This window comes from Neovison vison, chromosome 5 (genome assembly GCF_020171115.1).
Source record: "Neovison vison isolate M4711 chromosome 5, ASM_NN_V1, whole genome shotgun sequence".
Classification (NCBI taxonomy): domain Eukaryota; kingdom Metazoa; phylum Chordata; class Mammalia; order Carnivora; family Mustelidae; genus Neogale; species Neogale vison.
Window position 1 is genome coordinate 102147501 of NC_058095.1, and position 20669 is coordinate 102168169.

The window sequence follows — 20669 nt, forward strand, 5'->3', positions numbered from 1 at the left end:
GAATGAAAGATGCTTTCTGGTAGAGCTGGTCAATATCAATACAGCAACCAGTTGAGATATGCGTCGATGACTCAAGGATGTCTCTCTGCTTCTTCCTTCCTTCTGAAATTGATGAGTGCAAAGCTGTTGCGTTTATTGCCTGCCACTCTCATGGGAAGTAGTTACTGATCAGGGTGAGGAAGAAGTGCAGACTCGGGAACAATGTGCTTTCAGATTTTTTATCTGTTTATCGGCCTTAAAGTTTTTGTTGCAGCATTATCCTCTTTCTAAAACCCAGCTTAGTCCGTTCTTCCCGTGCCGGTTGTTTTAATAGCTTCAGAAGCATTCTTTTTAGTAAGCCTTTAAAACCCTTATCAGAGTTGAGCAGATCATGGGGTTCAAATATCCACAGGGAGTAAGATCCAGCTTGAAAATGGGAGGCTGACATGGCTCGTTGTACATGGTTGGTGATCTTAGCTGCATTTTTGGAACTGGCCAAAATCCTAATCTTTGTCTCTGGTGACATTGGATCCCACATTTGACTAATTAAAAAACAGGCTGGGACACTACACTGCTGAGCTACAAAAAAAAAAAAAAAAAATAGAAAGAAAAAGGGAAAGCGTGTGTCTCTGACAATACCTGTGGTCTCTGGGGAATACGTAGACCAGTAGTCAGCTGTGTATACGTGAACTCAGTTTACTTTTATTGGCATTCTATAAGCTACTATGTTTACTTTGCCATTTAGATGAGAAAACGGAAGAGTCTTGAACCACAGTTTATATAGCTGATACAGCTCCTTAATTTTATTGCTTTTGTTCCTCAAGATTATGAAGTGCAATTCCAACTTTTGGTGTCAAATGTGGACAGCTGAGAATTCATTTACTTGAATATGATTGACACTGTGCAAGACTTTCTGTTCGTATCTAGATTTTAAATGGTTTATACCGAGAGCCAAATTGTCCTGAAATACGTCCTGTAGAATGTATGATCCCTTCAAAAATGGGTGAAATGAGACTGAGAAATGCCACATGTTCTAACTTCCCATGTCTTAGTGCACATTCCCATATTAAAGACCCTATAAGACTTGTGGCAGTAAAGAATTCTGTATGCGTAGCTTACTCCTAGGACATTGCTCTCCTAGTTGACTCAGTGATTTTTTTTTTTAAACTTAATACCTATTAATAGAAAAAATAAGGTTTGAAAAAACATATTTTGGGAAATGCTTTCCTGAATTGTTTAGGAGAAAACCACATAAAAGGCTATGTTTTCTATATTTTTGGAGAGTGTTTTAGACAGTATTTTCATCTTTTGTAAAAGCAAAAGTAAGCATGTGTGTGCTCACGCCCTCATACACAGGAATTTGAATATTCAGTGTTTCTCCTTTCAGCTCTGGAAAATCATGGAAACGTAGCTGACATGTGTTCAGTGCCTGCGTCTACCATCCTACAGCCACCTGAGAAAGCCTGCTCTCAGCTCAGAGGGGTTCGAGCAGAGCCTAATCTGAGGAAAAGCTCTGGAATGGAAATCATTACCCACATATTTGATTTCATACTAAAATCAAAATCATGCATATACTATCACTTTGACACAGTTTGGCGCATTTCTAAAGATCCTCAGTCCTGGTCTCCCAGAGGACTAGCCATAAATTTGAACTGTGTAGGAAAACTACTGGCTCAGCTACTTCCTGCAACAAGAACATAAACTTTGTTGTAGTAATTTTCCCACATGCATGATGGTTTTGAAAAGTTCTGGATATTTATGTAACAAGAGGAAGCAGGTCCATCATTTGACTCTATGTCTTAAGAAAACATGGAATTTACAGAGGAACGTCAGAGAGTATATTTATGTTAAGCTGTGTGTGTGTGTGTGTGTGTGTGTGTGTATAATATATATAGTAAGTTTAGACCAGAGTTTCTCCATAGGATGATTGACATTTGGGGCCAGATAATTCTAATTCTTTTGGGGGGTGAGAGATCTGGCTGTCCAGTGCATTGTTCTGTCCCCATTTCCGTGGCTCTACCCACTGGGTACCTGTAGCTTCCCTTCCCTCTCCCTTATTATGACAACCATAACCATCTCTCAGCATCACCCAGTGTCTCCACCAGGGCAAAATCATTTATTCCCCGCCCCCCCCCCAAACACACACTGAGAACTGTTTAGACTATATTATGACTTGTATGGTTTATCTTGATTAAAAGAATTTGTCACACTGATCCTCATTTTTTTTTTTTTTTAAAGTTGAGATTCACAGAGAGAGAGAGAGAGAAACTTTTACCTGTGGTATGCATTTGGATTTTTACCAAATAAACACTTAGGTCCAAAACTCCTCCAAGAAATCTAGTCATTGTTTCTTTCTACTGCTCAAAATAAATGAACTCTTAAAGTACTTTCCTTTATACTATTTTCTTCAGAGCTGGAAAAAAAAAATTTTTTTTTTTACAATTTCAGATTTTGTGCTTATTTAAAGAAGGCCTGAGTTTCCAAGCCCTGAGTACATAGAATGCCTAAATTGCAAGACCTTTAAATAAAGGTTTTAGTTTCTCATCCTGGTTTGCAATGAAAGTTACTCGTAAAGCCTGTTGACAATGTTTATTTCAAAGTTTTTAACCCAGATGGCCATTGAAGTATCACTGCAAACCTTATCATTGCTACTAACAATGGCTTCTGATTTATAACAATAAATTTTTCTTTCAGTATGAGTAATTTTCTTTAAACAGACCGGAGTGGTGAACTAAACACACAAAATTTTTCTAACCAGGAAGTTACTTTTAGTTTGAAAGCAAGAGTACCCATGTTGTAAGTTATTTTTTTAAACACAACGTAAAGTTTGTCTAAGTTTTAAAAAGACACTGTGTCTTTCTAAAACATACTTATTAGAAAATGTAGACTGTAGAACTTTGCTAAAATTCCGTGGAGGATAGGGTCCTTCTTTCTTGACTTAACATTCACATGAAGTTAGTTTCCAAAAGAATTTTAGTAAGAAAGGGTTCTTTGATGTGGCAGTTTGTCAAAAGTTTATGCCCGATCTTCTAGCTCAAGTATTCCTGATATTAGCTGCTTATGGTAGGCGTCTTTGGTTAGCCATTTGATCCGTTCATGGGTAAATTTTAATATTCTAAGGATTACTCTTTTATTATGGACAAAATTTGTATTTTCCTTACAGCAATATTTATAGACTCATTTGCATCATAATGCAGATTTTCTCTTCCACTGGCAGAAAATCCATTTCAGGGGAAGGTATTTTGGGGTATTTTGATTGGTATCTTGGATTCCTAGTCTGTCTTTGTTCATACAAATCCTTGACTAATTCTCCCAAGTTCATATTTCTTAGACAGAATTCAGATTACGTCTTTCTCTACTCTGTGTCCTTCATCAGTCCCCCACTTTGCTGTTTATTTCCTCCTTCGCTGCTTTGCTTCTGCAAACCCCACAAAGCTGGACTTTGCTGCGCATGCTGTCCTTCTCCTGCACCTGTTTTCTTGTCATTCCTTTTCCCTTTTAGGGGCACTATCCTCTGATGTCCCTCTACTGTACCCCTTGTGCCATGATTTTAGTGGTCTCCCCAACTGAATGCCCTCCCTTCTCTCTGAGCCCCAGGTACTGCCCGCTTGCGGGTTTACCTTACATTTTGTATTACAGCTTATGTAAGGTATTTGGTCTGCCTCCTTACTAAAGTCCAGGTCTTACAGAGGGGACTGTATGTGAGCCATCCTTGAACGTCACAACATGTGCTGTGAGCTCTGTTCCAAAAAAACCCAAAAAACAACACCACTGTTGTATGGCTGTATGTTGGCTAAATCTTTTTCCTACAAAGTGTGCTGCTCTAAGAGTATACCGACTCGTCTTTATACTTATTGTGTCTTTTTTTTTTTTTCCTAGCAGCTAAATATGCAAAAGAAGGGCTTTTTAATTAATGAGAGTCAGTAAAGTCACCCAAAAGGCCTGTATTTGTGGCCCTGGAATAATTTTAAAGGGATCAAGGCAATCACCAAAGGGTTTGATTAATTAAATAATAGGCAAGTTAAGTACAAAAGCTAGCTTTGTAAAATCAATCTGAAATAAATGAAAAGAAAGTGTGACAAAACAAACATATGACATGGATGGTATTCTACTTCATTCTGCAACCCCCACCCCCCACTGTCTTCCCTTCAGGCTTGCTCCTTCCCTCTCTCCTTCCTTCCTTGGCAAACCTCAAAGGCAAGGCTTGTATAGTCTGTCACAGGGGCAATGGCCAGGAAACCAGAGGCGATTCCACATTTTTCCTCAAATTTTATGTCTAGAAATCTAAAACTTCTAAATCTTGACTGCTGAGCTCAAATAGACCTATGAACATGCATCTGAACTCAAGACTTAAAAACAACAGTAACAACAACAACAAAAACAGTAACAAGAGGCTAATTCTAAAGTGTCTTCGAGTTCTTCTCAGTGAAGAGCTAACATCCTAGGATTCTAAGTGAACATTCACTCACCATATTTCAGTTCCTAGAATGGCTCTTACACTGTCTTTCCATCTTAATCCCTCCTTCCCGGCCTTCATATCTAAATAAATTTTGGTAATAACAGAAACAGTTTAAGTCAAAGAAGATTTCTTCCTTTTTTTTTTTTTTAGCAGATTAAGGCACTTCTGGGGTTTTATTCTCTTTTCTATTTTTGTCTCAATGTGGATACGACACATTTTCCGAAAGATAACCCGAAATCTAGCTCCAGCTGTAATCCTGGTTAAATGCAATGGCTGTGTGTTACGGTACTGTGCATGGCGGTAATACAAATAGGAATTAGAAAACAACCTCACTTCACAGGGAATTAACTAAATGGTGCTAAACCGGTTACTCCAAGAGGTGATTGGAGCACTGCTTACATTTCCTCCCAAGAGTTTCCTTGGGGTGGGGGGAGATGTCTGGCGCCACAAAAGGAATTAGGCTCTGGTTTGAACAGAGACCCTCAGGCTATTAAATTTATTTTAAGAATGTGTTGCCAGAGATCTAATAAATTTATATAATTTGTTGCTTCAGGCAGTGTGTACAAGAAGTCTTGCTGCACCAGGTGTTTTGTTTTGTATTTTTTTTTCCTTTCCCCAGAGGCAGGAGAGGGTGTGGATCTTCTTGACAAAACTCAACTCAGCTTTTGATAAAGCAGTTATTGTTTCTATGAAAGTATAGGGTTTGGGGATTTTTTTTTTTAATTCTATTTGTTGGGGTCCTTGGGTGGCTCAGTTGGTTAAGTGACTGACTGTTGATTTCAGCTCAGGTTGGGGCCTCAGGGTGGTGAGATCGAGATTGAGCCCCACGTGGACTCAGCTTAAGGACTTTGACCCCTGCCCCTCCCCCACCTCTCTTGCTTTTTCTCTCTCTAAAAAAAAAAAAAAAATGAATAAATATTTTTAAAAATTTAAAATTCTATTTGTTAATGGGAAAAAAAACAAGATGAAAAATATTTCTGGGCTTCTTTTTTTTTTTTTTAAGATTTTATTTATTTATTTGACAGAGATCACAAGTAGGCAGAGAGACAGGCAGAGATAGAGGAGGAAGCAGGCTCCCTGCTGAGCAGAAAGTCCAATATGGGGCTGGATCCCAGGACCCTGAGATCATGACCTCAGCCAAACCAGAGGCTTTAACCCACTGAGCCACCCAGGAACCCCTCTGGGATTCTTTACAGAGAAATAATTAAGTCCCATCTAAAATCTTAAAGCAGATAGATAGATAGAAAGACAGATATAGATAATTTCATACTGCTTTAAGCACACAAGTTTTATGATCTTAAATTGAAGAACAACAATATGTGAAATCACAGTTTGTTAAATACAAAGTCCACTAGACTAGACCTGAAAACCCCTAGTTTACTCCTCTTCTGCCAATGGCTACTTCATAAACTTATTCACAGCTTTCTGGACCTTGGTAAAATTTGATAGGGACAAAACATGCAAATATGCAATCCACGCTTCATTCTTGCTCCCCAAATGCTTGAAGTTTATATTTGCCTTGTTCACCTGCATGATCATTTCTTGACTTAGTTTGTGTTCTTGTTTAAAGCACGGCATCACACTTTCATTTTCAGAACAATGTTTCCTTGGCCACTCAGAGCACAGCATTGAGATGACTAAGTTAGCATTTAATTTCGATTGCATGTGATGATCACTGAGTACCTTGAATGCTGTTAATGAGAGCTCACCTTGCAATTATGTGTTTTCTTTGTCCTTTGTCTTCTGCGGAGGTACACCTCAATTCCTCATCCGGGCCGTGCATACCAACAGTGAAGGCATTCATTCCACTGGGTTTAAACTTCTAATTAAGAAAGCAAAGTACAGCACAGTTAAATCAAATTTAGATTAAGGAAAATATTTTTAAGGCTCAGGTTAACCGGAGATGTAAACTCATGGTTCTCTTCTTTTTCTTTTCTTTTTGTTACAGGGGATGAAAAATAAGTACCTTAGGTTCCTTGTAGTGGGCGGGGGGAGGGTCCGGGACAGGAGGGGGTAGGGATGAAGTTGGGGGAAGGGAGCATGCTGTAGGAAACTGGGAGGATTTGCAGGTTTAGGCTTGCCACTCTGACCCAGCAGTGGCCTGATGGAGCATTTCATTCAGCGTGGAAGGGTTTTCCTTCCAGCTTCCCCGTCTTTTGGCGGTGGCCCCATATTCATTTATAAAACAAGGGGGTCTTACTCTTAGCCTGTGTTAATTTTTTCTATGATGCAGTCTCAAATGTTTGGAAACTGTCCTTTATACTCTTTGTTTTCCCACTGGATTCTTACCATTCACGGGCCTCACTACGCATTAGCATGAGAAGGTTTGCGGCTGGTAGAGGGGAAACACTCAGATCCTCAGGTTTGCTTCTCTTCTGGAGCACTCATTTACAAATTCAATTAGAGCAAATCAAAATTGAGCTAGAGTCATCTGTAAATAGAATACAGACCTAAACGAAGTAATCTGGTTACTCAGGAAGTATAAAAGGAATACTAGCAAGCTGCGTGTGCATCCTAGATGTATCACATCCTTGAGAAGTTAAAGTGAATATTTAGCCTGATGGTATTTTCCTTCTTCATAGGATGTGGGAATACCTAATTGGCAGGGTTATTATTGTGACATGCATAGAGATAGTGTGCATATTATTACCAAAGTGACCCTGACCATGGGCTCATTGTGTCCACGCCTCCTCTCCAAGAATTTTCAAGGTCCACGGTGCAAAGCTGACATTCAGCCCATTTACACCTGTACTGGAGTGAGTTTTAGTTGCTTTTGGCCTGGGTATCTTCTGGATTGGTCCATGCCCATGTTGTGCCAATTCTGGTTGGTCAGGCCCACGTTTCTGCTCAAGGGTGGGTAATCCCCACAAGAAGCACAACCCTACAATGTCACCATAGCTCCACCTGGAATCCCAGTCGCTGTGTTCAACTGCCCCAAAGCAGCAGGGACCTGCCTATGGTCCCAGGAGCCACCAGGAATGGGCGGCAGTGGTGAACTTTTCCGTTATTGTGTAGCGAATGAAAAGGATGTCCAAAAGAGTGCTTCTTGGAACCTGATACGAAAAAGACTAATTTAGTATCTCTGTATTTCCACTTACGGTTGTATCTTTCCTTGGGAACCAAACGTTCATTCAGGAGCCTGGGCATGAATAAGAGATGAGTAACACGCTTACCCTGCACTCCGAGTCTCTATTTTGCTCTGATGTTTAAGACTTTGTTCAGAGTATACATTATTGTGCCTGATGCATCCACGTCATTATAATGAGTTCTTTCTCCAGAGGTTTCTTATAGCCCAAGAAAGTCAGCTTCCACGGGGTCTGTTACTCCAGTTCCCCAAACAAACATAGATAGGCACGAATCCCAGATGGGGATTGTGCTTAAACCAAGATCCCAGAACAAATTATTCTAAGATGCTCTAGCAGGATTAGGAGGTATTTTGCAATCAGAACTCATCTGGTGTGTACTGTTCTCCTATAGGTTAAAAAGGATCAGGGCACCTGGCTGGCTGAGTCGGGAGAGCATGTGCCCTATGATCTCGAGGTTGTGAGTTAGAGCCCCACGTTAGGCAAGGAGCCTAGTTACAAAAATCATCCTATAAATTCTCTCTGTATATTCTGAGAATGTGGCAGGTAGCCACACGGGAGCCAAGGCACCCTTTACGTCTGAGCCACACTGTGTCTACAGACTAATGCTAACCGGTCCAGGGAGGGAGGCCACTGCTGCCCATCTGACAAGGCAGCAAAGGTTCCTTTCAGTTCACACTCCTGCTCTTGTGCCAGGGAAAGGGTTCACTAAAGGGAGACGGAATGTGTGTGCACTCAGAACACTATTTCACTCCTTGTGCTCTGTTTTGTCTTGCCCGAGAGGGTTAACTTATTATAGCGTGTTTTGAGTTAAGGACACCGATTCTTGTTATTTGCAGTACTCATGTTCTATATAATCACAGCAAATATTGAATGATTGCTCCTGGAAGAAACACAGAGGAAGGCTCCCTGCAAGCTTCTGGTCACAACCTTTTGTTATCCAGTCAATATATAACCTTGTTTTATATGTTATAGATCCATTGACATTAAACTTGAGCACCCAAGCTCTAGAAGTTTGTTCCACATGTATTTTCTCCTACGACCCGTCACAGCTTCCTTATGCTTAGGAAAACTAAACAGCACTTTGGCACTATGATGGTGCATTATAATCTGAGATCACCAATATAAAGCACAAAGATGCAGAAAGTTAGGCACTAAGTGGACTGTGAAAAGGACCCTAGTGTTCTGTATGAAACAAGAAGGCAGAGAGAGCATCAGGCAAGGCAGATTATTCAAGGCTGCTCTGCAAGTGTCCCCAGATGATCACAGAACCCCTGCAAGTACCAATTTTGGGGTACATAAGTACATAAATTTTAGTGAGTAGACGAAACTGCAAATACAGAATCCAGGAATAACAGGCATCCGCTGTCTATCAACGTCTGGTATAGTCGATGAATAGGAATGCAACTCTTTCGAATATCATGTGCAAATACCGTCATCTAACCCATGATGGGCCTATAAATCATGTCCCTAAGGAGGCAAACTCCATGTAAGAAAGTGAATTGTGTTCTTGGGTTCTAATGTGAACACTGGTCTATTTGCCAGCCCCATCTCTACCTCCACCTTATCTGGCAACTTCTTATTTAAATCCTGCGGAAAAGTGTGAACTAATCCATGCTCCAGCGTCATTCCCCACAGGTCATGTGACAATGGCCAAGACCTCGCAACTCCATTTATGCTTTTGGTTATGAACAATGTGCTTCTAGGAGCCTTTCCTGAGAATAGCCTAAAAGCCTACACCACATGTGGTCAGTGTGCGCCGCGTATATTTCTCTCCACCTCTGGGTCTTTGGCACACTACTTCTCTTTCCAAATGTTTCTCTATCTCGTCTCTGCATCTGTGAATTGGACACCTTGTTCTGTGCTGAGGCTTTTTCAGAATTAATAAAGCAGTGGGAATGTGAGGGCATGTGGTGGGTGGGTGTACAGATGGAGGGAAGAAAATGATATATCTGTTATCAAAAGTCACTACTGAACAAAAACAGAATTATTAAGTAGCCTACAACAGTATAAACTCTATTGACAACGTTTCTGGGTCTTCTGAGTTCTTGAGGAGCTCTGTCAGTAATACAAAGGCAGAAGAGTCTTTAGGTCAAGATTCTTCATCTCTGGGGGGCAGGGTCACAGCAGGAGGAACACACACCCCCACCCCCAACCCTTGGGGAACATTTCAAAACATCTTGATCACTTTCTCTTTGTCTTTACTATCCAATCCTTTCCCATAGAAAAAAAGAGAAGGAAATGAATGTATAGCAAATGTCTTAAACTTCTCCCAAACTGAATTCACTAACGTTTCCTTCTTACTGGGTTTCTTATCTCTGTTCTTATACTTAATCTTCCAGGAACACCGTCCCACGCATCTCTGTGATTGCCCAAATACAACCCTGTACTTAAGGCTCCATTTAAACACTATCTCTTTTATGCATTTGTCTTTGATGCCCTCAGGTTAAAGCAAACCCTCATTCTGTGAACTGGCACAGCTCATTATCAGTGCCTCTCCCACAGCATTTGTCAATCTTTAGCTTATAAGCTTATCTGTGTATTTCTGCCATCTCCCATAATTGAATGTCAACTCTCCAAGGCAAGGGGAAGAATGTTTCTTCTTCTTCTTTTTTTTTAAGATTTTATTTATTTGAAAGAGATCACAGGCAGAGAAGCAGGCAGAGAGAGAGGGGGAAGCAGGCTCCCTGCTGAGCAGACAGCCCAACTCGGCGCTGGATCCCAGGACTCTGAGATCATGACCTGAACGGAAAGCAGAGGCTCAACCCACTGAGCCACCCAGGCACCCTGGGGAGGGTTGTTTCAAAAACAGGTTGACTTCAGCTCTGCATCCAGGGTTTTCTGTAAACTATGAAATCCACCTAGTGAAGGACCAGAGGATAGGGCTCCAGGAGCTCTGGGAGTTTCTTTAATGGAAGATTTAATGCAAAGCAAAGTTTAAAAGATCATCCAAGGAATGCCTGGGTGGCACAGACAACGGAAGCATCCGACTCTTGGTTTCGGTTCAGGTTGTGATCTCAGGGTCATGAGATCGAGCCCTGTGTGGGGCTCCACATTCAGCAAGGAGCCTCCTTGGGATGCTCTCTCCCTCTGCCCCTGCTCACATGCTCTCTCTAAAATAAACAAATCTTAAAAAAAAAAAAATCTAGTGCAGAAATGACAATAAAATAAATCCCTTATTTTAGCTTTATTTTTTGTTTTTTCACTATAATTAATAATATAGATGTTGATGGAAGCTGTGTGGTTGTTAACCACAGTCCTTGCCTTCTAAGAGAACAAGACTGCTTAAAACTCAAATTATCTAATTTTTCCAGTAAATTAGGTAACACTGTTGCCTTAATATTTTCTAATATAAATATCTATTGCTGTTGCTTATTTAAAGGACAATATCCAGCTTTTTAAAATGGCTGTATACAGAGTTGATTGTGAGTTCAGCTTTCAGTCTGAACTTTATTCTGGGCAAATGGAATGTTAGCAAGCTAGAAATATCTAAAATAGAATTGTGTTCTATCAGCAACTAACTTTTCTCCAAGAAAAATATTTAGGAAAACATTTAGAACAAAAAGTTGTCAAGGCTAAATGGGCACCCAGAAATCACCCTGATGGAGACAAGTCAGAATCCAGACATTGGTTTTGTACTGAAGATGTGTACATTGTCTTTAGAGAAACCCTGCAGCTCTGTTCCTAGGGAGGGCTAATTGAAGATCGTGATTCTTTGTTATTCTTAAAAAACAAAAAACAAAAAAAAAAAAACACCACTCTTGTGTTCTCATTGAAAAAGAAAGTGAAGAATCCTAAAGACCAGCTGGAAAAGTTCAAAAGGGGTCTTTTCATCAAACGTTTAATGGCTTTAGTGTCAGGGTTTGGGGACAAAGCCTATGGGAGTGTAGTTATCAGCTGTCAGGCACCTGTTCTATGGATTTATGATGCAGTTAGGGACTTCAGCTTGTTTCCAGTGAGTCATTGAGACTCACTCCTTGTGCATTACAGACAACATTCTGTTTTAGAAACTAAAATAAGTAATAAAATAATTAAAAAGTAAGAAATAAAAATATAATAATAAAATAATAAATAAAATGGAAGTAAAAATTTGTCAGTTTCTTAAGTTAATTTCACCTACAATTTCAGAGCGCCTGGGTGGCTCAATCCTTAAAGGTCTGCCCTTGGCTCAGGTCATGATCGCAGAGTCCTGGGATAGAGACCCACCCACATCCGGCTCCCTGCACGGTGGGAGGTCTGCTTCTCCCTCTCCCTCTGCTTCTCGTAGGCTTGTGTTCCCTCTCTTCATGTGTCTGTCTCTGTCAGAGAAATAAATAAAATCTTAAAAAAAAAAAAATTTACCTGCTATTTCACATTCATTAAACTGCAGCTATTGGTATTCAAAGTATTAACATTTATTATTTCCACACACTGAGGTTCTAGAGGAGTTTACGTGACATGTGATGAATAAATAATGTGTCTTTTCATTCTTTAAATAAAATACAGAGTGCAAGGTCAGTTTTAATAATAAGAATTGCAATAAACTGCAGCTTAGTCCCTCAGATCCCTGTACCACTCCTGCATGAGAAATAGTACCTTAGATTTTACAAATTCTAAAACGCAGTGGGATTCATATGTATATTAAATCAGAGGTGATGTAGCATTTAATTTATTCAGCATTAAGCTTTATATACTTAACTTCTTATTCTCTAGCAAAATATGCACTTAAAAAAGCCCACAGTTAGAGTGAATGCTAAGCATCTCAAACAATTACCCTAGAGCATGTCACTGCCTCACAAAGCAAAGTTTCTTGGTACTGTGTCTGAATTTCATTTCAAGGAAAATCTCAAAGCAGCAGACATATGAAATCCTGGCAAACTTGTTCAGCTGTGTGTCACTCGAAACCCTCGATTAACCAGTAACCTGGCACCGTCATCATTCTAGAACATAAGCACCAACCCAAAAACGTTTTACACATTTCTAAGTAGAGATGAAGTAAGTTATTCCCAAGACCATCCAAGCTACTTTGCAATGGAAGGGAAGGGTTAAACAGGCCTGGAGTCATCAATAACCCCTGCAGGTGTCATTTAGATAAACACAAATCCCAGTGATTTACATTCATAGGTAATCATTTAAAGCCTTCACATAGTGCTTAAGAATAGAAGTATGCAGGACGTTTTAGAAAGGGTATTATTAAAAACAATTACCTTTTTTTTTTTTTCAAGAAAAAGACCCAGTACTGAGAGTTATGTTACATTTCTATAGGACATTTATATTGTCCAAGAAATGAAGCACTACTAAATTTCTTTCAACAGAAATGGTAGAGTGTCTAATTCATTCAGGAAGCATTTTTGTAACAGTTAAGCAAAATGAATTCCCTGCCCTCCTGGATCATGAGTCACAAAAGGGGGAGACAAAGTGAACAGACAAAAAAGTAAACCTATAGAGGGTATGCAGTTATGGAAAGCATGGAGAATAATGAATCCGAATTACAGTTTGCCCGGGGGCTGTTTCCTATAGAATGTCAAGGGAAGGCCTCATTGACTCCAGATTCCTAAAACATGTAATATTTGGAAGTGTGATATTTTCTGGAATATTCAAGGAAAGGATTAGAATCAAATCCTATAATGAGCTAAAAAGTGTCAAAATTTAGAAAAAGAGAGAAACTGTGCTTAGTGATCTCTTCTTGGATGTAAGGAAAAGAGATAGCAATTAGGTATTCAGAACTATCAACCAACATTCATTTGTTGAACACAAGAGTTACTGAAGGGGTGAGGCATTAACTGAAGTATGTGCTTTGTGTAAGGTGAAAACTGTTACGGAAAAAAAAAGAATGAAACAAGCAGGAGTCACAAAGTAGCCACTCGATTCCTAAAAATCATACTTACTATATAGGTTTCTTCAGCCCTCCTTGTGTCACAGACATTACTTGGAACTTGGAGACTAGGATGACTTGACCAGTGCCAGTCCTGAGGAACTCAGGCAGTCAGAAGAGGCACACATAGACATGTGGATAAAGAATTAAAATTACTGGGGAGCCTGGGTGGCTCATATGGTTAAGCATTTGCCTTTGGCTCAGGTCATGATTCCAGGGTCCTGAGATGGAGCCTCTGTCAGGCTCCCTGCCCAGCCCTTCCCCCCCCCCCCCCCCCCCCCGCTAATGCGCTCACGCTCTTTCTCACTTTTTTCTTTCTCAAATAAATAAATAAATAAACAGTTACTCTAAGTGGAGAGGTAAGAGAAATACACACAGCATACCAAACTTGTTCCGGAAAAGCGAAAGGTATTCGGGGTGCATGAGAGCACGTGCAAGAGACTGGACCGTGTTCAGAAAATGCTGAGAAGTTGGGTGGGTCTGCATGTTCCCCTATAGCAGGGACGGGCTTTGAGGCTGTAGGTGTTAGGATGGACAACGGATGGCTTGGCCTAGCATGACAAGAAGTCTGGAGAAACCTCTGGGACTTGATGGAGCCACGCCTAAATGAGAGAAAAGTGTGGCATAAAAAATCTTTTCATGTAATAATTAGTTGAGAAATTAGAAACGTCTTCTGTGTTCCTTCCATTGATTAAATGTTATTCTGGTCTTTCTTATCTATTACTTTCTGTAAGAAATGTGCCAAGGAGTACGACATAAACACAATAATTCAAAAAATATTTTTAGAGGCAGTAAAACCAAGTGTCGTCAGTAGTAAAAGAATGAAAGGCCACGCTCAATCTAACAAAAATTAGCCCAATTTGGTACAATAAGTAAATCTGTACAATTAAGCAAGTAGGAGCAGCTATCCACTAATTTGCAAAACTGCAAATGAGTAAGTTAGCAGCTGCAGAATTAACCAGATGAGAGGGCTGGAGTCCGCGCGGGAGGCTTCATGAGGGAGGTGGTCGAGGTAGAGCCCGTGAGGAGTGGGAGATGTGAGCAAAAGAATGACGCACGGTCATTTCAGGCCAGAGGACAGAAGTGACAGGAGGAGTGGGTGAAGCTGGCACATCCACGGGGCAGCGGGCTCTTGGCTGGATCGGGGAGTGAGCAGAGTCAAGAGCCAACGGGGATGAGACAGGGTAGGTCAAGATGAAACGAAATCACAAAAGATGTCCTGCCTTGATGCGCGCAACTGCTGCAGGGGAACCAGGCAAAGGCGAGCCAAGTGCAAGCGGACTTCCGGCAGCTCCACGGGAGTCTGGGCACGTGGGCTGGATCTGCGCATGCGCAGTGGGGCAGAGATGAGCGCTCGGACGTTTGCTGGAAGCTGCTGTCTCCATGCCGCACTGCGCTGGCGTGCTGACGTGGGTTGTCGTGTCTGATTCTCGCTCCCGATGCCGGCATTAATTAATATTACCTCTTTTGACGCTCCAGAGGAGAAAACAGAGCTGTAAGGAGCAAACTTGATGGGACAGCGTTTGGGAAATGAAATAGGACTTGGACTTAAGAGCTGAGGCGACTCCCCGCCATGGGCTCTCCTCATAATAAGGTCCTAAGGACAACAAAATGGGGAATGACTTTCCTGCGCTCCAGTCCTTTAATATTTTCTGTCTAAAAAATGAACTGAAAAATGGGGCGGTCCGTAATCCTGTCAATTTAAGGCACCAACGGATGCCACATTTGTAATGCCGCCTTTTACAAACTTGTCCATTCACGGCTTCCGTACCGTTGGTTTCCGCGTCTTGGAGTGCCTTAAGGATTCCGACGAAAATTCCAACAACATATATTGTTTGCTGACGGAGTAATTTTATTGATTTGATGTACCACGAAACTCAAACTCAAAAACTTTCGGGGGCTTGGGAGCCAATGACAGAAAATACTGCAACAAAGAATTCCTTACAAATCAATTTTGTAATTAGTCCTTCCGTAGAAGACTTAGAGGAGCTAATGGTACCAACATCTTTTTGTCTCTGTTACCCTGTAGCTGCCTAAAAGGCTTCTAGCTAATTTACAATTCGAACAACAAAAAACAAGAAAACCAATCTCCCTGGCAATCCCTGCTGCCCTGGGTGTTCTCATTCATCCTTGGTACTTGTCAGTTGATAATTTGGTTTTAAGAATTGCTAGCAAGATGAAACTTCTTTCATGTGCTTGTTCGCTCACTGTATTTCCCCTTGTGCAGTTTTTTGTTTTGTTTTGTTTTTGTTTTTTTTTGTTTTTGCCTTCAGTCCATTGAAGTTCTTATGTTTTCCTGTCTCATTTCTTTTCCTCTAGGGTAGCTCTATGTGAACTCAGAAGAGAAGAAACTAGAATTAAAATAGTGCCTCTAGCTGTGTTTGTTATTTGGGCTTTTTTCCACCCCTTTCCAGAAAGACTTAAAAGAAATTACCAATGCCTTTGTTTATAAACCTCACTTTACTCCGAAGTAATTGGTGTAGATCAAAGGATGTGGAGGGATACTGCAGAGTGATCAGCTGATAACCATTTCTCTTTTCATTTTCCTAGCCTCCCAGCTTTCACATTAGAGAGATCACACACAGCTCCCCTCCTCCTGATAGGCAGCCAGCTCCATTTTGGTGGGGGCGTGGGGGCGTGGGGGTGGGAGGAGAGAGCCTTATCTTGAGAGTAGAATGGAATCAATGAAAAGAGCTGTCTGTTTGCTCTAAGGAATGGTGTGGAGTATAGTGGGGAAGGGAGGCGAAGAAGGGATATTTGTTTTTTCTTAAGTGGTTATAATTAAAGCCTTCCACCCAATTGCTCGGTGAACCAGAAAAAGGTATTTGTGAAGTAGTGTGTGTGTTTTTAACATCACAAATGAACCTTGCAGCCTTCTTTGTGGAAAACTTGCTCTCCGGCGGCACCGTGTGGATAGTGGGTCATCCTGCAACTCGGATACTTGATTCTATGTTTAAATGAAATTGCTTTTGGTAGGTAGTTGTGTGCTCCTTCCCCATTTTCCACTTTGCCTTCTAAACATCAAGGGATTTTGTGAAAGGTTATGTCAGCTGTTGTATTTTTGTAAAACAATTGCTGAACGATAAGCTGTATCTCCAGGTATGTATTCTGAAGTTGCTTGTCGAACCAAGTAACTAGTGATTCTTAATGTTGCATGGTTAGAAGTCATCTGTGGAGTTTGTAAGGTCCTTTATTCAAGAAAGCACTGACTAGGGGCTTTAAATTTTTGTTTTCCAGGTGGAAACAAATTAACCAAGCAGCATTTTCGTCTGAATTGGGCATGGATCTCCTTTGAAAAGGAATATTACTTGATCAATGAGGACTCCAAATTTCTAGATGTCGTTCTTAAACGTAGAGGTTACTTGGGAGAGACTTCATTTATAAGTAAGTTTAATTCTCACGTCTGTCTTAAAATTCCCCTTTTCCTAGCAAAAGCTCATAATTTTACAATGATTAAAATATGTTCAGTTTACTGCTCTAGTTTTAAAGCTTAGGGAGATGTTGACATTTAAAGGTTCTTTAACTGCTAAAAAAAATATACCAAGAGTTTTGTGTCAAGGCTAAATCATGGAGTCAAAGGCTGCAAAAATAGAAAATGTGTAACCAATTAACATACCTTTCCAAGCCTTCTACTTACATATGATCTTTCTCTGATGTAAATAACCTTACAAAAATGGCAGTAATCGCTTATAAGTCAGAAAATTGTAAATGTCACTAGTCCTTAGAAGAGGCTTAGGTAGATCTGTAATTTAACCATAAGGAAAAATCTGTAGAGGTGTTAGTGTAAAACCTATACAAGGGTCACAATAATAAGTAAATGAAAAACCATTCAGTAACATATTAGGCATTGAGGTGTCATTTACTATTTGTTTCTTGCATTGGAGCGCTTCGCTAGGTAACTGAAAAGTTTACATAAAAGCACTACATAAAAGATGTACATTGTGATTTTTCCTTAGAACCAACAGTGACATGTTAAATACTAATCATTTTCTGCTGCTTTACACTTTTAAATAAAACTGAGAGTCTAAAGCAAAGAAGAAAGCCTTTTTACAACCCCCAGTTCAAGTTCACCTTCAATTTCATGCAGGCACAAATAGAGAAAAGTAGGTATATTGGTAGTACTAAACAGTAACACCATTGGCACAAAAGAATTTGGCATATTGATGAAAAATGATAGCACCCCAAGCAATATATTATTTTTGGTACCATATGTTTTATAGACATTTAGGCTGATAGAATTTTCTCGAGGTAAAAGAGCTTTCATTGTGTGAGAGTGTCAATTAAGGTAGGAATCCAAGAAAATGTTTGCAATAAAAAAAAAAAAATCTGGGCAATCCTGTGTTTGTCTGCAAAACAATCATTTGAAATTTTACTGGTCTGTGAAATTCAAAAGCCTTGAAGAGTAGATCCCTATTCTCTCTCTCTCTCTCTCACACACACACACACACACACATACACACATACACGCACACACACACAGCATACACGATACTTAACCACAGTCACAATTCCTCCTACGCACCCCCCATGTTCCCTCTGACCTCTGGATGACCTTTGGATTACCCCTTATTTTTAAAGTGCTTTTTCTTTGTTAACTGTAGAGGAGAGATTTTCACACCATGCTCTGCTGATCCCTTAAGGTTACGTTGCTCAAGGCGATCTGGTCCACCTACAAACCTTCTGCAGTCAGGACATCTCTGCTTCCATCTTTATTCACATGTACCTCTTCTCAGCTGTCATTTCCACTCTCTGTGTCAAACCTTCAAAAGCATTGTGAACACTCTTATTGCTCTCTCTGTAGAAGCATGTTTTCGCCGTACCCACACACTTGCTCTACAGATCAGGAATCTGATCCTATTTTATTTATTGTCAGTGAGTGATGAGCCTTCACTGTTCTTTGTGCTTGAAAATATGGGGAAAATAATAACAAAAAAAACAAAGAACCTTAGCAATTCTTAAGGATGTCTTCATCTGTGTTTGCATTTTGCCTGAATTCCTGGTGGGTATATTAGTTTACTCACTTACACAAAGTCCCCTGAAAGTCATGGGAAAGTTACTAGTGGAAAAATATTTTTGAAAAACTGTCTTTTAACATTCTTCTCTTCATTTTCTTTTCGAAGCAGAATCCTAAAACACCAAACGAGAGCTCTTTTTTTTTTTTCTCCTGACGTTATTTTTTCCACCAACTATTATTTCCTCTGTGTTGAGATGAGCACCAGCCATTCTGCAAAGGTTCTTTAGCTCTACTTGGTTAACCTCACATGTTACTTAGTAACCTGGGGAGATAGGAAGTTGGCAAGACTTGTGTGTGGCCCACACCCATCAATCACTGAAGAGGGCAATAGCATTCAAGCTGGGACAGAGAATGGAAGTCAGATTAAAGAGCAGGGTAGCCTCCAAGAAGTTCTGCAATGAATGCGTTTCATGTTTCTGTTTCCTAAAACCCCCACTTTCACTTATGAACTTTTAGAATTAGATAGTTTGCATGGTATCTAAAGGCACTTGCCTTCAGGAACACAGTAAATCATGAATTACATGAAATGTATGTGTATTTTTTCTCAGAGATGATTATTCATTTTATAACCAGTACAACCCATTACTAAATTAAATATGTCTGTGCATTTTATAAAGGTATTTGAATTTCAAAGATCTTTTTGCTACCGGTTATCGAGCATTTACTAAATATGAGATACTTCATTAAGCACATTAGGTACTGCGCCTTTATCTTTTACTCCTTAAAACTTACTTTACTCACTAACTCAACCTAATATTTTCTGGAGTGCTTACTGAGTGCCAGACACAGTATTACATAATGGGCTCTGAGCTGGTAATAATAGCTAACATTTATTGAGTACTTCTTATATGCCAGCCCTAATTACCCATACCTTACATAGTCAACCCATAGTAAGAGGAGTGACATGATAGCCCTCATTATGCAGGTAAAGAAACACAAAGGTTGTCATATGATCAAAGCTACTAAGGGGCAGAGCCGAGATTTGGCCCCAGGGCTGACTTTCTTAACTACCACACCATGGTGCTTCTTAAACCCTCCACAAATCAACAACTTATGAGGAAGAAGCTTGTAGCCTGCCTATGATCCCTTGCTGCTATGTGTTGGAGGTAGGGTATGAAATCTGTTCTCTCATTCGCAAAGTACCTTGCTTAACCTCCATGCCATTTTTTCATGCCAGAGGAAAAGATGTGATTGTGGTTTCGCTTAGTAAATCAAAGTAATATATTTTGTTTAATAATTAATTCTCTTTGAAAAAATAAAAGCATAAATATAAGCCCAAATTGTTAGCTTTTTGATTTCTAGAATTCTTTTTGCCCCACCTATTCATGTTATTTATAATATATATGGTTTACCAGCTGAATATTTATACCTCCAAGTAAGAGCATTCTTTGAGCATTGTGTGTACTTGAATGTCTCTTCTACCACATTTGATTAAAACGTGGACTAATCTGTGTCCCCCAAGTCTACAGGCCATTTCCTCATTCCATATTAAAATGGGCACCTATGTAAAGGGCCCTGTGCAAGTATGAAGTATTTAGTAGGTGTCTACCTACCCTCAGATTTTAATGCACATAAGATATACCTGGATCTTGCCAAAATGTTGATTCTGATTCAGGGGAATGGGGGAAGGCCTGAAATTCCTGCATTTTTAACAAGCTCTCAAATGTTGCTTATGCTGCTGGTCCATGGATCACATAGTAAGTAACAAGGTACATCAGCACTACCCTCAGAGTAGATGCTGTGTGTTAATTATAAAAAGGAAATCTTTATTTTTGATCCAAACCAAGTTTAGTATTTCCTCTAAGTCTTATTTTACCCTCTAAAAATATAACCTGTCCTTCTTAGCTTTATCTCATGTTTGAGAAGCATTATCAACAGTTTAAGGCAACAGTCTTTTTTTTCCCCCACAAAATAAAGGGGTTCCTGGATGGTTCAGCAGAACAGCATGTGACTCTTGATCTTGGGGTTGTGAGTTTGAGCCCCATATTCAGTATAGAGATTACTTTAAAAAATAACACCTTAAAAAAGGAGGAAAATAAAAGAAATAGCTTGTGCCTTAAGAAAAGAGAAGAATAATGTAAAAATACAAAAGGCACAGACAACAGAATACACAGTTTTTCAGTCAGTTAAGCATCTGCCTTCACCTCAGATCACGATCCCAAGGTCCTAAAATCAAGCCCCTCCTCCAGTTCCCTGCTCAGCTGGGAGTCTGCTTGTCCCTCTGTCCCTCCCTGTTCCTGCGCTCTCTCTGTCTCCTCTCAATCTTTTTTTTTATTTTTT

General features: G+C 40.0%; 1 protein-coding gene across 1 annotated transcript in view; it reads left to right on the forward strand.

Annotated features, from left to right (window-relative positions):
* FREM2 (FRAS1 related extracellular matrix 2) overlaps nucleotides 1-20669 on the forward strand; it is a 156058-nt gene that overhangs the window by 55270 nt on the left and 80119 nt on the right. The window contains exon 3 of the mRNA XM_044249633.1: nucleotides 16613-16759. Within this exon, the coding sequence (XP_044105568.1) occupies nucleotides 16613-16759 (147 nt within the window). The remainder of the gene's footprint in view (nucleotides 1-16612; nucleotides 16760-20669) is intronic.